At 46.1% G+C, this 12,800-nt stretch overlaps 3 protein-coding genes across 3 annotated transcripts; 1 reads left to right on the forward strand and 2 right to left on the reverse strand.

Moving 5' to 3' along the window:
* Positions 1 to 1,435: 1,435 nt before the first annotated feature.
* Positions 1,436 to 2,974, reverse strand: LOC128711538 (fumarylacetoacetase). The gene is made up of 4 exons (XM_053806418.1): positions 2,894 to 2,974; positions 2,740 to 2,823; positions 1,923 to 2,658; positions 1,436 to 1,782 (listed from the first exon to the last, which is right to left on the reverse strand). Exons 1-4 carry the CDS (start codon positions 2,972 to 2,974, stop codon positions 1,436 to 1,438), a joined length of 1,248 nt encoding a protein of 415 aa, XP_053662393.1.
* Positions 2,975 to 3,562: 588 nt separating this feature from the next.
* Positions 3,563 to 8,096, reverse strand: LOC128714379 (uncharacterized). Its single transcript, XM_053809252.1, has 6 exons — positions 5,422 to 8,096; positions 5,320 to 5,361; positions 4,252 to 5,251; positions 4,038 to 4,189; positions 3,804 to 3,974; positions 3,563 to 3,722 (listed from the first exon to the last, which is right to left on the reverse strand). The coding sequence occupies exons 1-6, from the start codon at positions 8,094 to 8,096 to the stop codon at positions 3,563 to 3,565; spliced, it is 4,200 nt and encodes a 1,399-aa protein (XP_053665227.1).
* Positions 8,097 to 8,541: 445 nt separating this feature from the next.
* Positions 8,542 to 11,473, forward strand: LOC128711985 (N-alpha-acetyltransferase 35, NatC auxiliary subunit). The gene is made up of 11 exons (XM_053806878.1): positions 8,542 to 8,579; positions 8,644 to 8,768; positions 8,836 to 8,981; positions 9,042 to 9,265; positions 9,332 to 9,566; positions 9,633 to 9,671; positions 9,753 to 9,873; positions 9,940 to 10,121; positions 10,195 to 10,389; positions 10,470 to 11,249; positions 11,330 to 11,473. The coding sequence occupies exons 1-11, from the start codon at positions 8,542 to 8,544 to the stop codon at positions 11,471 to 11,473; spliced, it is 2,229 nt and encodes a 742-aa protein (XP_053662853.1).
* The last annotated feature ends 1,327 nt before the right edge of the window (positions 11,474 to 12,800 follow it).

The following is a 12,800-nucleotide window of genomic DNA, read 5'->3' on the forward strand; positions in this document are numbered from 1 at the left end:
GCGTTCCGTATCTGTGTTGCACCGTGTATTATACGCATAGTTTTTAAGGCTAGTATCTTTGTTTGTTGTTCCAGCGTTACCGCTTGTTTGCTGCGTTGCTTTATTTTATCCTACGGCTACACGGCAGTTCCAACTAATGTTAACGCGAACTGAATACCCACATTGTGTGCGTTGTGTACTCGGTAGAAAAGGAAAGCTCCACATCAGAACAACTTGTAAGCGGCCACATTGCGTATGATTTTAGTAGAATTTCTATTTTTAAGTGCTTCCGCTCTTAGATGCACCGGAGCAAAAAAAAACAAGAAAAAGGTGGTAACAGTGTGGGGCGGAAAGCGTCAAATCGCCACAACAAAACGCGACAAAATCACAAAGTCTTCCTTCAAATGAAATGTTAATTAATCGACGATTCGCGCTCACTCTCAGATACGCTCGTTTGCTGTGACGGTGGGATATGCGGGGTGGGTGGTCCGACACTAGGGCGAGTGGGAGTGCAAGGTGCAGCTGGATGGGCATAAAATGGACAGTGCACCTGCCAGCTGCAATCCGCATCTACCTGCGCCCGGGCCATCACCCCATCCCCATCGTCCTGTCTGTATATTTCATCTCGAAAGTGATGTGAATCGTTTATGTAATGTAATGTGACAGTGAATTAACAAAACAAAAAAAAACTGCATACGCAACATTAGAAAAACAATAAACTGTAACTTGTATCGAGAAACGAACGCCAACGTTAGGAACAAGGATTCGGTATGTAATCGGGGCGAAAAAAAAGGGTGCACGGCGTACCATAAAGACACAGGCAAACACGCATAATTAGTTCGCTTCCGTTGCTCGAAACGTGTCTCGGCAAGTGTATTACGTATCGCACCTAGTGCAACATAAGCTGCATCTATTATTCAGCCACATTCAATTGCGTTCGGCGGGATGAATTAGTGCACGCTGCTTGTAAGAGCAGCGTGTCGACGACCTATGAGCACCTTACGCGCATCGGTCAGCTGCATTAGCCAACGAAACGAAAGCTGTGCAACGCAATCGTAAACGTTTAAGTAAAAACCAGATAGTCAACATAGAGCAAACAGCGAACAATGATCCAATACACCCGCATGGCATATGAAACAATATAAAGGACACACGCAAACAAAGCATTAAACGAATCCCCTTTACCTAGATGTTATGTGTTGTTGAAAAGAAGCTACATTAAACGGAAACGAAAATGCGGAAGGAGAATTATCGGCCAGGCGGACACGAGCAGCAGGCGGCAAACTGATCGCACGGATTCTGCATTAATAAAGGCGTATATTATCTATTGGAAAACTGTAGCTGGAAATTGATGGGTGCGCAACGAGTTTCGATCTTTTTTTTTTTCCATCATTGCTCACATCCGAAAGCAACCGAATATATTCGCACCGTGTTTTGTAAACATTCCAACCGATCGTTACTCGAACGGTGTTGCCGGAAGCACGACACCCTCACAGGACCCGAAGCCAATTCTCAGCCCGTCCGTACTGCAGTACCCGCGGATGACGACCGCGTCGTTGTCCTGTAGAAACTTGCGCGATTCACCACCGCTCAGCGGAACCGGTTTCGTACCCTTCCAGCTTAGCTCCAGCATCGAGCCGAACGAATCGGACGCATCGCCACTGATCGTACCGGATGCCATCAGGTCACCGGGCTTCAGATTACACCCGGTGACAGTGTGATGTGCGATCTGCTGCAGTGCCGTCCAGTACAGGTTTCGGTAGTTCGAACGGCAGACCGTCGTTGCTACGCCGGTTGCTTTCGCTGCACAGAAGAGGCAAAGAAAACGGAATGTTAGATACACGTATTCAAATGTGCGATCGAGCATGGTGACGACGTTAGATCGAAAAACAGGTTTCACTTTCGATCGCACCAGAACCGGATCGCGGGCGAGAATGACTTACGCTTAATGTCGACCTCCAGCTTGATATCGAAGTTAAAGTTCTGCTCGTGCTGCAGGTAAGGGAAGGGTTTCGGGTCTTGTGGGAAGTTGTCCACCAGGAACGGTTCCAGTGCAGCCACCGGGACGATCCACGGCGAGATGCTGGTGCCAAGGTTTTTGGCCGTAAAAGGTCCCAACGGTACGTACTCCCATTTCTGAATATCCCGTGCGCTCCAATCGTTCATCAGCACGAATCCAAACACCCGCTTGGATGCGTCACGGACCGCAACCCGTTCACCCAGTTCGGTAGGTGGTCCTCCGACGAAGAATGCCATTTCCAGCTCGAAATCAAACAATCGGCACGGTCCGAAAGCCGGATCGGCACCATCAACCGGAAGTGTTTGACCGTAAGGGCGTCGAATCGGAGTGCCGGAGACGACCACCGAGCTGGCCCGTCCATGATAGCCCACCGGCAGATGCTTCCAGTTGGGCATGAGAGCGTTCTCCTTGCCGCGGAACATGACGCCAACGTTGGTGGCATGATGGATCGACGAGTAAAAGTCGGTATAGTCTCCGATGTTTGCCGGTAGGTGCATTTTCGCATCGGACTGTGCCACCAGCGCACGTGCCTGGAGTGCCGCATCCGTGTGCAGTGGAGAACCATCGAGCAAGAGCTCCTTAGTGATGCGTCGCACCTCCGCCCACGCATCACAGCCCAAAGACATCAAATCATTCAGCACGGTCGCTTGCAATGCGTTCTAGAACACGGGGACGGGATGGAAATAGATTGAACCAGGTGTTTTGCATTTATTTTTGTTTATGAAACACGTTTCACTTACTCGCACATTCTCCGGATAAAAGCTCACAACTGACGATAGATCAAGGATCTTCTCACCGATTGCTACACCAACACGAGCAGTAGGCTGTGGAAAGGAAGTTCCCTTTGGTGTTAAAATGATTCGTCTGAAATGGATTGATTATGCGTTAACTTACGTTAGCAGCGGTACTAAACACACCGTACGGAAGATTTTCGATCGGGAAATCGCTTCCCTGTGGCACAGCAACAAACGACATGGTGCCGAGCTGGGTCGAAGAAAGCTCTGGTACGGAGAAGTACGGAATGCAGACACAAACCACAGTGACTAGCGCCGGTACGGACCACAAACGGGCAGCTATGTTTCGTGCTTCCTCACGATAGCGGTCACGGTAGATAACTAACCGTCCAAATCCGCTGGATACGACTGTAGACCTAACGCGCAATGATGACGACTTAGAACGACGGTCAGCGCATAACTTGTTTACGCGTCCAGCGCGACCACCGGTAGATGTTTTTGTCGGAACGCTAAGCGTGGGACCGGTTATTGTGGTGTTTGTGAGATCTCGTGAGCTTCGCTATCGGATGGAATGTGTTTTTTCAACTGATTGTTTGTCGCATGGGAACAGAGCAGGGGCGCAACCAACCGGAGATAAGCTCATTTGCATTCTCGCTTTCGGAGGCTTGTCTGTATATCGGTTCGATAGATGAAGAAGTTACATTGTATATAGAAGATCGTACTCTATACATTTTATTACAACCAACAATTTTTCACAACAATAACAAAATAACAAAGAGAAAAAAATCCTTCCATCTACTACTAGTAACCAATGCAATGGCCTGTAAATTTACAGTTCTGAAACCACGTGATGCTGTTTAGCGTATTCCCACATGAAGATGGCCCCGGTAACATGTACGTTCAGTGAACGAACGACACCGAACTGAGGTATTTCTCCAATTAAATCCAAATGCCTGATAATATCTGCCGGTAGTCCGTTCTTTTCGTGTCTGGAAGTAGTCAACAAAACACAAAACCCGTTTAAAAAATATCAAAATCACTCATCGTTTCACATCGAGCGCCATACGTACCCCAACACGAGGATGCATTTTTTGGGAAATTGTAACCGCTGAATCGGTTTGCTTCCGGTAGTTTGTTCCGCACCGACTATCGCATACCCTTTGGCCTTCATTTCCTCCAAATACTCGACTATCTTGTGCGCCTTTAGCTCACCCACATTTAGCCACTTCTCAGCAGTCATGCTAACAAACCGAACGAGCGATTGTTACGAAAGCGTTACGGAATGGAGATGTTGTTGCACTTACCTGAGTGCTTTAAATTCTTTATTATCGATGTCTTGTAGCGAATTTATAACGAGCTGTTTGATGGCAAATATTTCACACGTTCTCGCTAATCCACCGAGGTTTGGAGCACGATTAACCAAGCTGGCGACCACTATCATCCCTTCGGTGCAGTCCTGAGAAAAGGGGAATAGATATCAAATCGATCTAGGCACCGTGTGCTACAATTCCAGCTCACCATCTTTTTAGCGCATAAATGTTGCGGCAACCCCAGCAGCAAATCTTGATTCGGTTCCAAACTTTTCAGTGGAATTATCTTTCGCTGCACGAATTCTGCACCGCCCACGGATTGGGCGAGGAAAAGAGTTTCATGCTTTTCGGCCTGCAGTTCGTCAAACTCGAGCGCATGGCCAATATTGTCCGGAACCAGTAAAAGCGATAAGAAGCTTACCTGCAGCATGACTGTTCCGACAACATCTTCCGCTGGAGCACCCGAGACTTTCGGTATGTTGTGGAATATGTTTTCCACCGTGAGCAGATTGTTGTAGTCGAACACACTGTTGAAGCGAAAATCTTTCATACACTTCTCGATGTTACGCTCGACATTGCCCTGCCGCAGGTAGCTGTTGACCGCGGCGTAAAGCTCCTTGAAGGGCCCGTGGTCGATCGGAGCGGGCGAAAACTTCTCGATCAGCTTCTTGATCGTTATTTGTGCGTAAAGCCGGGTGGAAAAGTTTTGTGCCATAGTCCACGGGAGCAGCAGGTAGACGTACTGCTCATCGAGCACATTGGTTTGACAGCAGCGCAACCAAAGCACTACGAACACCGACTGTATGCCGGACACTTTCACCCTCTCGTTTCGGAGTGAGTTGGCGATGGTGAGCGTGTCGATCGAACTGTCCGCCACGATCAGCTCGATCAGATAGTTGATGTTGGGCTGGTTCGTTTCGTACAGCATGATCTCCAGCAGTTGGTACGGTTTGGTACCGGTCAGTTTGAGTACCACGCACAGCGCTTGTACGATTCGCAGCTTCTGCCGGTGTGTGATGGAATTGGCATAATAACGTTCCTTTGCTGTTGTGATTTGGTTGAATCGTTCAATCAACATTCGTTCTATTTTAAACAGAAAGAGCATCGCATCCGGATGGTTAGTCTTGACGATTCGGTACAGAAACACGACGCACAACACACGAACGCGAGCATCCGCCTGAGCTTGGCATCGGAAGTGCAGTTTGAACCTGTGAATGTTAAAATTATATTGCAGTGTTTTTACACCGTAGGTCATCGTCGGTTGATTTATACTCACGGTACGACCATTCCGCTTTGTTCGACCACCTCACATTCCAGTCTGAAAAAATAATAATATCCTGTCATTGTTTCTCATCAACGAAACGGAACCGGAACCTACTTTTGATCACGCTTCGGTACATCCCCGAAAGTCATGCCCTGCAGCAGCAGCTTACCGAAAGCTCCCCAATTGAGAAGAGTTTCGGGGAGGATTTTAAACATGACTACAAACACCACATTTGCCAACCCATTGATGGTGTTGGCCTGTTCGAGTAACATGCCAAGGTACTCGGTAACTCGTGGGTGGATTTCCACCGCGTTCCTGTGAACGACATGGCTGTTTGCAGGAATGTAAGGTTTCAATAGCATTACAATGAAATTTTCCATAAGCTTCATGAAATGATCAGATTTGCGGTAAATTAAAATTTCCTTATAACAACGATCCACTGTAGCTAATCGACCGCCATCATCATAACAGTTTGCGTCCGATCCCGATCCAAGTATCGCTTGTACCTGCGCCAAAACATGCACATTGCCAACGTCGAGCAAATCGATCAGTTTGGACCAAACTTCTTCGGATGCAAACGTTCCTCCCGGTCCATTCTGGGCCTTGAAGTGGCAATGATAGATTTCGCCAATCATTTCGTACAGGTCATCAATCGTTGGCGGTTCCGTGGTTTGATGGCGTCGAAAGCTGTCCTTCAGCTTTTTTAGTGATACGGTGTTGAAAAACTGCTCTGCTACCGTGCAGTCATTCCTGTATACCGCAAAAAGCCGCGATAGCTGAATCGTTTCTATGGCAACTGCTTGATCATAATCGAAAAACTCCAACCGCATGCTCACTATCATAAGCATGTGCGCTACCAGCGAGGTCAAATCGTCTAGGGCTTGGCTTTCCATCAACGCTCGCTTTAGACAGAGCACTTGCTCGAGAGTTCTGAACATGATGGAAGGGATCCTTTGGTTCGTTTCTACCGCTTTCATGACATTGTGCATCGTGTACCGTATGGTAGCAGCAATACTTAACGAGCGAGATATTTGTAATGCCGGGAGGTGGTAGAGCACATTCAAATAAACGGGCTTATTTGTAAGGAACAATGCGTCTAGCAGTTGTTTCTGTTCCGGAGCGGGTTGGTTTGGAATGCGCTTGCCTAGCAGCTGTTCGATGAAAAATTTATCTAAAACGTCGACATTTTCCAAACAACGTATTACCGCGTCGGTTGTAATGTAATCGGCGAACGTGGAACCTGTTGCATCCTGGAATTTTTCCAGCGACATTGTAAATACTAACGAGAGCTTTTCAATTTCCTTTACTACAGTTAGCAAAACGGCGGAGCTGTCGTCAGTTTTCAATTGTTTCACAAACTGAGGAATACTTTTGAGCAGCAGCGCCAACGTAATATACCGCAACGACAGGTTCTTAACGCTGTGGCATATTTTGACGCAATTCGTTAGTGATTGAATCGATAAAAGGCTTCCCGTTGAATCCATTTCAATTTCGTTCATTCGATTGTTAATTACGGTTGCGACGCAGTAGTACGGTATAGCGTTCCATCCGATGGTGGGAATAGTGTGCAACAAATAGGCGAACGCTTCCAGCGTGCTGTAGTACACCTTGAGGTGAGTGATCATTTCTGAAACATTTTCAAAAACTGCTATTCGATTAAATGTCTCCAACAATTGGTTTTCCAGTTCCGCTTCCGTGGGATCGAACGATCTGTTCTTTAGGCAGTAGCACAATCCATGGTTCACAACACGTACATTCTCGTGCTTCAGTAACAATCGAAGTAGAACGTTTTTCCATGCGATATGCAAAGTGTCCACTTTTTCGATCAGTTCCAGTGCTGGTAAAATGAGATGCGTCTGGGTCTCTTGCAGTGCTTCCACAATGGTCACGAACGCCAGCCATGCGCTAGTGAGTCGTTCTGATTCCGCTTTCTCGGCCGACCAACGGAAATAGAGTCCATCTAGCTTCTGGCCCGACTGTTGCGCATAACGGATGGCGTACTGCAGAAAGGCTGAAGTTTCCTTTCGACACACGGGATCCTTGGTAGTGAAACCATCGATACATATCAACCAGACGTGGTCGGTCTGCAACGTTTGCAATATGTTATCGTCCCTATCGCTTAAGCGCAGCAGTGTTTCCATCAGCTGGTTTAGTATGAACACTTTGCTTTCGATCATGAGCTTTGAGTCTTGCAGCAGGGACAGCCACTGATCGTACAGCGTGGTGTTGGCCTCCATCATCGTTTGCAGGCAGGCCAATGCTTTCATCCGGATTACGCTTGATTCCGATGCCAGTCTACGAACCATTCGCTCACCATCCAACCCACGACAAATGGAAATTAGCTCCGGTTTTTCTTTGCCTAAAATGAGTAAAGTTCGCACCACATCATAGTACAGTGGTAGCTCGTGCAAATCACGATCGAATGCATCCACGATTGTTTCCAGCTGGGAGCGAACGGATTTGACATCCGGCTCGATTAAAACCATCAGAGTTAGAGCACTCAATATCCATCGGAAGGTTTCACTATCCTGTTGAAGCCGCAAATGGTTCTGATCGATAAGTGCTACAACGCTCTGAAGGTTGAATTTTTCACTGCGTAGCATCGCGTTGGAACATTTTCCACGCTGTTTTACGAGCAACATGTACACCAGTGCTTCGAGCGATGATTTCCGCAAATTTTGTACATTGTATAAAAATGTATTCTCATCCAACGCGAACTGGAGCACTTCTTCGTAAATTTCCGTGTTGGTTGTGCATAAGTCTTGCACGTATTTCGTTTTATATTCCATATTCTAGCTTAGAAGATGTACGCTCGATGTGTGTTTACGTATGACGACAGCGTGCGGTATTTCGTGAGGTAGTGTGAGTGAGATATGACTGAAACGAAACTCCCTGATAGTGTGCGTAGATTCGTCTGACAGCAGAAAGGTAAACATTTGCCCAATCAACATTTGCACAGTGGGCGAGTCGAAAAATATCACAGTGCTTATTATTCGCGTTTTTGAAGAAAACTTGTAAATAGCGAGCTTCTAATAAATATTGCAATACATGTGAATAAAATGTGTATTTTTAATTCAATTTTGCAATGAAAAATAGTTTCTTTGCTTTTGTGTGGCAGTATGCGATGGATTGTTTTGCAGCAGAACAACTTTGACAGCGTGTCAGATCCGAGCCTGTTTCTTTATTTTACATTTCGTAAATTTTGCAATAAAATATTCGTAGTTTGCTGGCAGAATGTATGAAAATCCAGTGCAGGAAGTGCAATCGGAGGGGTGACTATCAATTGGTGTTAACAAATTTACCAAAAGGACTACACGTGTCATTTCTTGTTTGCAGGCTCTCGAGTGAAGAACGGGAAAACTCCCTACCACCAAGTGGTGCAGATGAAAATCCCCCAAAACAATTTGAACCGTACGATGGCTGGAATGATATTACTAAGGAATTCTTCAACTGTGTTAAAGGTGAGAGCACGGCAGCTGAAGCACAGGCAGACTGTGTCAATTGTAATGTTGTGAAACGTTCTTGTAGCGCTTACGCTGGGGGAACTGGTGCATGACTCCACGTTCGGATTGCTGGATGCAATGTCGGCTATTGAAATGATGGATCCGAAAATGGATGCTGGCATGAGTTGCAATAGGGAAGCAACGCCGCTAACTTTCGATACAGCTGTGGAGGTAAGAATACCCTCAATCGTTGATCGCAAAGGTTATGAAGCTATTATTCTTTCGTTGCAGACGGGGCAAATAAAGCTGAACAATCTGCTGCTGAAGGAATCGATCGGTATCATCGATGCAGTGTACTCGTGTACGGTATCGTGGCTTGAAGGACACTCGATGGCTCAAACCGTTCTGACCTGTCTGTACTTACACAAACCGAACAAAATCGAGTGCAAAACAATCCGATCATTCTCGATTGCAATACAGAAGATCATCAATCTGATGCGGAATATTACGGGCAGGTAGTGTCCTGTGCTCCACTGCAATCTGAAGCAATTGTTAATGCATGTATTTCCTTTACTTTGTAGAGCGAATGTGTACGAGGAAGAAGATTTCCAGCATAGTTCGTTCGATTACAATCTGAGCGCGGATATTACGGAGGCGAAAGCGATGAATATGTTGAAGATAGCGGAAGAGGAACTTATCAAAAAGACCAAAGACTCTGAAGATGAACGGGAGAAGGAAGAAATACAAGCACTGCTGTCAAGAGTTCGTTTCACCAGACTGTTTTTGCACAGTTTAGTGGGATTGTATCCACTGAAGGTAATGAATGTAGCTGAAGCATCCGCTGTAGCGATAGTTGAATGTTATGTGATTGTATGTTTTCAGCAAGGTACAACGTGGCAGCATGGCCAAGAAGTCCCAGCGGTACGTCTGAATTGCAATCCTGCTGAGCTGTTGATGACTAATGACTCTTGACTGGTTTTTATTATTTAACGCCCATTACAGCAATCTACCGTTTCGCTGAAGACTGAAATGATTGACATCGTGAAATCACTAAATGGAGCCTTGGAGCTAGCCCAGGTGATAGAGAAAACGATTGAATTAGGAACACAACCGGAGGAAGGATGTAAGTATTCGTCGTATAACAGTTAGACTAGAAAAGACGCGATAATGGTTGTATGTCCTACTCCAGCGGATGCACCTAACCCGATGGGGTTTTCTATGATGGTCAATCAACGTTTGCTTCCTCCGACGTTTCCTCGTAGTACGAAAATAAAGGACCGCCATCTAAGCATACAATACCTCATAGAGCTAATTCAGCGCATTAAACATGCGTGCAAAATAATCAACTGCACCAGCTACCACGCAGCACTGGTGGGTTCGTTCTCGTTTGTCACTGCTTCAATTGATAACTTACAAAGCTTGGTTTTCTTTGGACAAATGTTAGAACTTTCTGATGGACTTCAATAAAAAGTTTACACCGTGTCTGCTTTCCCGGAGCATACCGCAAACACTGTACTTTCCGATCCCACGAATGGTATTCGGCGTGAAACCGTTCACGGAGGTCCTGAAGGAATCGGTAAAGGCTTTCATCGCACCACCGGCACTGCGCCCGGACAATGCTCTCTACAACAATCCTTTTGTAAGTCATCTTTTTGCTCATCTCGTTCAAACTAGTACTCCGTTAATTAGGTATTGTATCTTCCTGTTCAACATTTACAGGCAGTCAACTGCATCAACTCATTCTTCGAATATAACGAGCCACCGTTCAATTCGTTGTTTGCCATCTGTGGCTACAATCGAGCCAGGCAGCGTGATCATCTCGGGTACTTACTGCTAAATTATCCACACGTACAGGACGGCGCGGAACGGGTAGACGTGTACCTGCACTCGCTCACAGCAAGGAGTGAAAATTCGCGACACTTAGCGTGCTTTGGCACCTGGGCGTTATATCACTGTCTTCGAGCAATGTCCTTCTATCTGCTGGCCGGATTGGAGCTCGAGCTGTACAGCGTGCACGAGTATCTGTACATTTTCTGGTATCTGTATCAGTATCTGTTCAGCTGGATCGTATCCGCGCTGACGCGGGCGGATACGTTTCTGGCCGAGCAAGAGTATGCGGCCGATCCGAAAGCGGCCAAATCGAACCAGAAGAAACCGAAGCCGAAAAAACGCAAGGCCAAAACGGACGTGAAGGAGATACTCTTTAACGAAGCGATGGAAACACTGTGCGGTGGTTACTATAAAGCGTTGGCCGGATTTATCAAAGAGGATCGCATCCCCGAACCGTTGCCCATGTTTGACAACGAACAGGTACGGTTCGAGCATCGTTTTGCACCGTTTGCGAACCTCACCACACCGCCACCGATGCCGTACAGTGAGTTTAAGCAGATGAAGATGATAATGTTGCAGTCGTCCGCAACGGATCTGTATGCTGCTGCGGCGAAACACTTCCACGAGGCACGCACTCTGCTCGAAACATTTCCAAATCCCGACGAGGAGGTATAGAGTTGGATGAGAGTAAGATCTGAGTTAAAAGCGTAATGGTAATAATTGTGTTCTGTTCTTGCTCTTGTTCTTAGTGGAACGATATAGTGAAGGTGGCCAAGATGAACTTTGTCATGATGAACCTTCTGGCCAGTGGACACAGCCGACAGTCGAAGCTGCCGCCCGAGTTTGACTTTTCCTGCCACCGATACTTCCCGATCATCAAGCAAAAGAAGTGAACATAAGCGAGTGGTGTGCCGGAGGACTTCTTCGTTCTGAATGCTAGTGGAGAACTCATGCTATAATTTATTTCAATAGAAAGCTTTACCCGAAAGCGTTTGATGGTAGATGATAGAAGATTTTCTCTTTCCAGAAGTATATCCCGAAGAATTGAGAAAGAAGCAACTTGATTGAACGGTAATAACAAATTATTCGGGGCTCTTTAATGACTTTAAACCCAATACTAGGTAAAAATTAGTATAAAATATTTATTTCGAGAATATTTTACATAACAATCGCTTATTAAGCGGACAAATAATTTCTAATTAATTTAGAGAAAAATGTTAATGCCATTACACGATCGCACGATCAGTTGGACGAAAGGAATAACTTCGGGACCCCATTTGTGGAACGATAGAAATAGGTCAAATCCACCCGGCAACAAACATTTTAATGGCTAAACTGACGAAGAACACTCGCATAATTCAATCACCGAAATGATCCCCGTATCGCGTTTATGGGAGAAAGTTTTCATCCCGTCTCGCCGGCTTTCAACACGCTCGCGACATTGCAATGTAGCATTTTATTAGTCTCCAGATGAGCCTGATTTTGCTACCATGTCCAGGATAAGAGTAACGGTGATGGACATGGGAATATAACGTATCGTAGCGTGTCGTAAAGTTTACTCGTGACCCGGTCGTTATGGGGCACTCACTCTCGTCTAAGATGTGTAATCGGGCTATCCCGATGTATCGTAGAATTCCACCCGGACCGGTTCACACACGCCGTAGACATGATGGGTACAGGACCGTACACACATACTATTCGGTTACGTTTTATGGCCATTAGCGCTTGTTGGAAACCGAATGTCTAGTCAACGGGTGGTTAACTTTTGCATGTATGCTAATGAACGGCGGCTTCCGAACGGGCACACACCATTGGCTAGTGGATACTGTGCCGCATGTCGAACTATTTAATGCCAATAAGTGTCTTGTTGGTGAGTTTGAAATGTTGTTAAACAATTTCAACTTTAACTAATACAACATTACCATTCAATTGAACATAATTGGATCTAGATGGAAGGGACATTCGTTCGTGTGTGTGTGTGTGTGTGTGTGTGTATCCTTCTCTAAACTCGTCCTTTATATCTGTCATCTTAGTGTTATCACCGCAAGTCGGCAGAAAATGGCCCCCAGACTCTGCGATGGAAGTCTAAAGTGCACTCCCCCGTATACACCATATGGTTCCCGATGCTTTGCAGCCTACCGATCGGTGTGTAATGTGTGCTCGAACACAGGCTAATATCACTTTACTGTTTTGCTAACGGTCCAAAGTTGCGATGGAGAG

The sequence above is a fragment of the Anopheles marshallii genome, chromosome 3 (assembly GCF_943734725.1).
Source record: "Anopheles marshallii chromosome 3, idAnoMarsDA_429_01, whole genome shotgun sequence".
Taxonomy (NCBI): Eukaryota; Metazoa; Arthropoda; class Insecta; order Diptera; family Culicidae; genus Anopheles; species Anopheles marshallii.

What these genes read in the sequence shown, in the direction of transcription:
- LOC128711538 (XM_053806418.1), bottom strand. Translation starts at nt 2,974, where the DNA reads ATGTCGTTTGTTGCTGTGCCACAGGGAAGCGATTTCCCGATCGAAAAT. An exon ending in TGTTTAGTACCGCTGCTAAC is followed by an intron (nt 2,824 to 2,893) that starts GTAAGTTAACGC and finishes TCCTTTCCACAG; the next exon opens with CCTACTGCTCGTGTTGGTGT. An exon ending in TTTATCCGGAGAATGTGCGA is followed by an intron (nt 2,659 to 2,739) that starts GTAAGTGAAACG and finishes CCCGTGTTCTAG; the next exon opens with AACGCATTGCAAGCGACCGT.
- LOC128714379 (XM_053809252.1), bottom strand. Translation starts at nt 8,096, where the DNA reads ATGGAATATAAAACGAAATACGTGCAAGACTTATGCACAACCAACACG. An exon ending in CAAAGCGGAATGGTCGTACC is followed by an intron (nt 5,252 to 5,319) that starts GTGAGTATAAAT and finishes TAACATTCACAG; the next exon opens with GTTCAAACTGCACTTCCGAT. An exon ending in AAAGAATTTAAAGCACTCAG is followed by an intron (nt 3,975 to 4,037) that starts GTAAGTGCAACA and finishes TCGGTTTGTTAG; the next exon opens with CATGACTGCTGAGAAGTGGC.
- LOC128711985 (XM_053806878.1), top strand. Translation starts at nt 8,542, where the DNA reads ATGTATGAAAATCCAGTGCAGGAAGTGCAATCGGAGGG. An exon ending in TGGGATTGTATCCACTGAAG is followed by an intron (nt 9,567 to 9,632) that starts GTAATGAATGTA and finishes GTATGTTTTCAG; the next exon opens with CAAGGTACAACGTGGCAGCA. An exon ending in CTCTCTACAACAATCCTTTT is followed by an intron (nt 10,390 to 10,469) that starts GTAAGTCATCTT and finishes CAACATTTACAG; the next exon opens with GCAGTCAACTGCATCAACTC.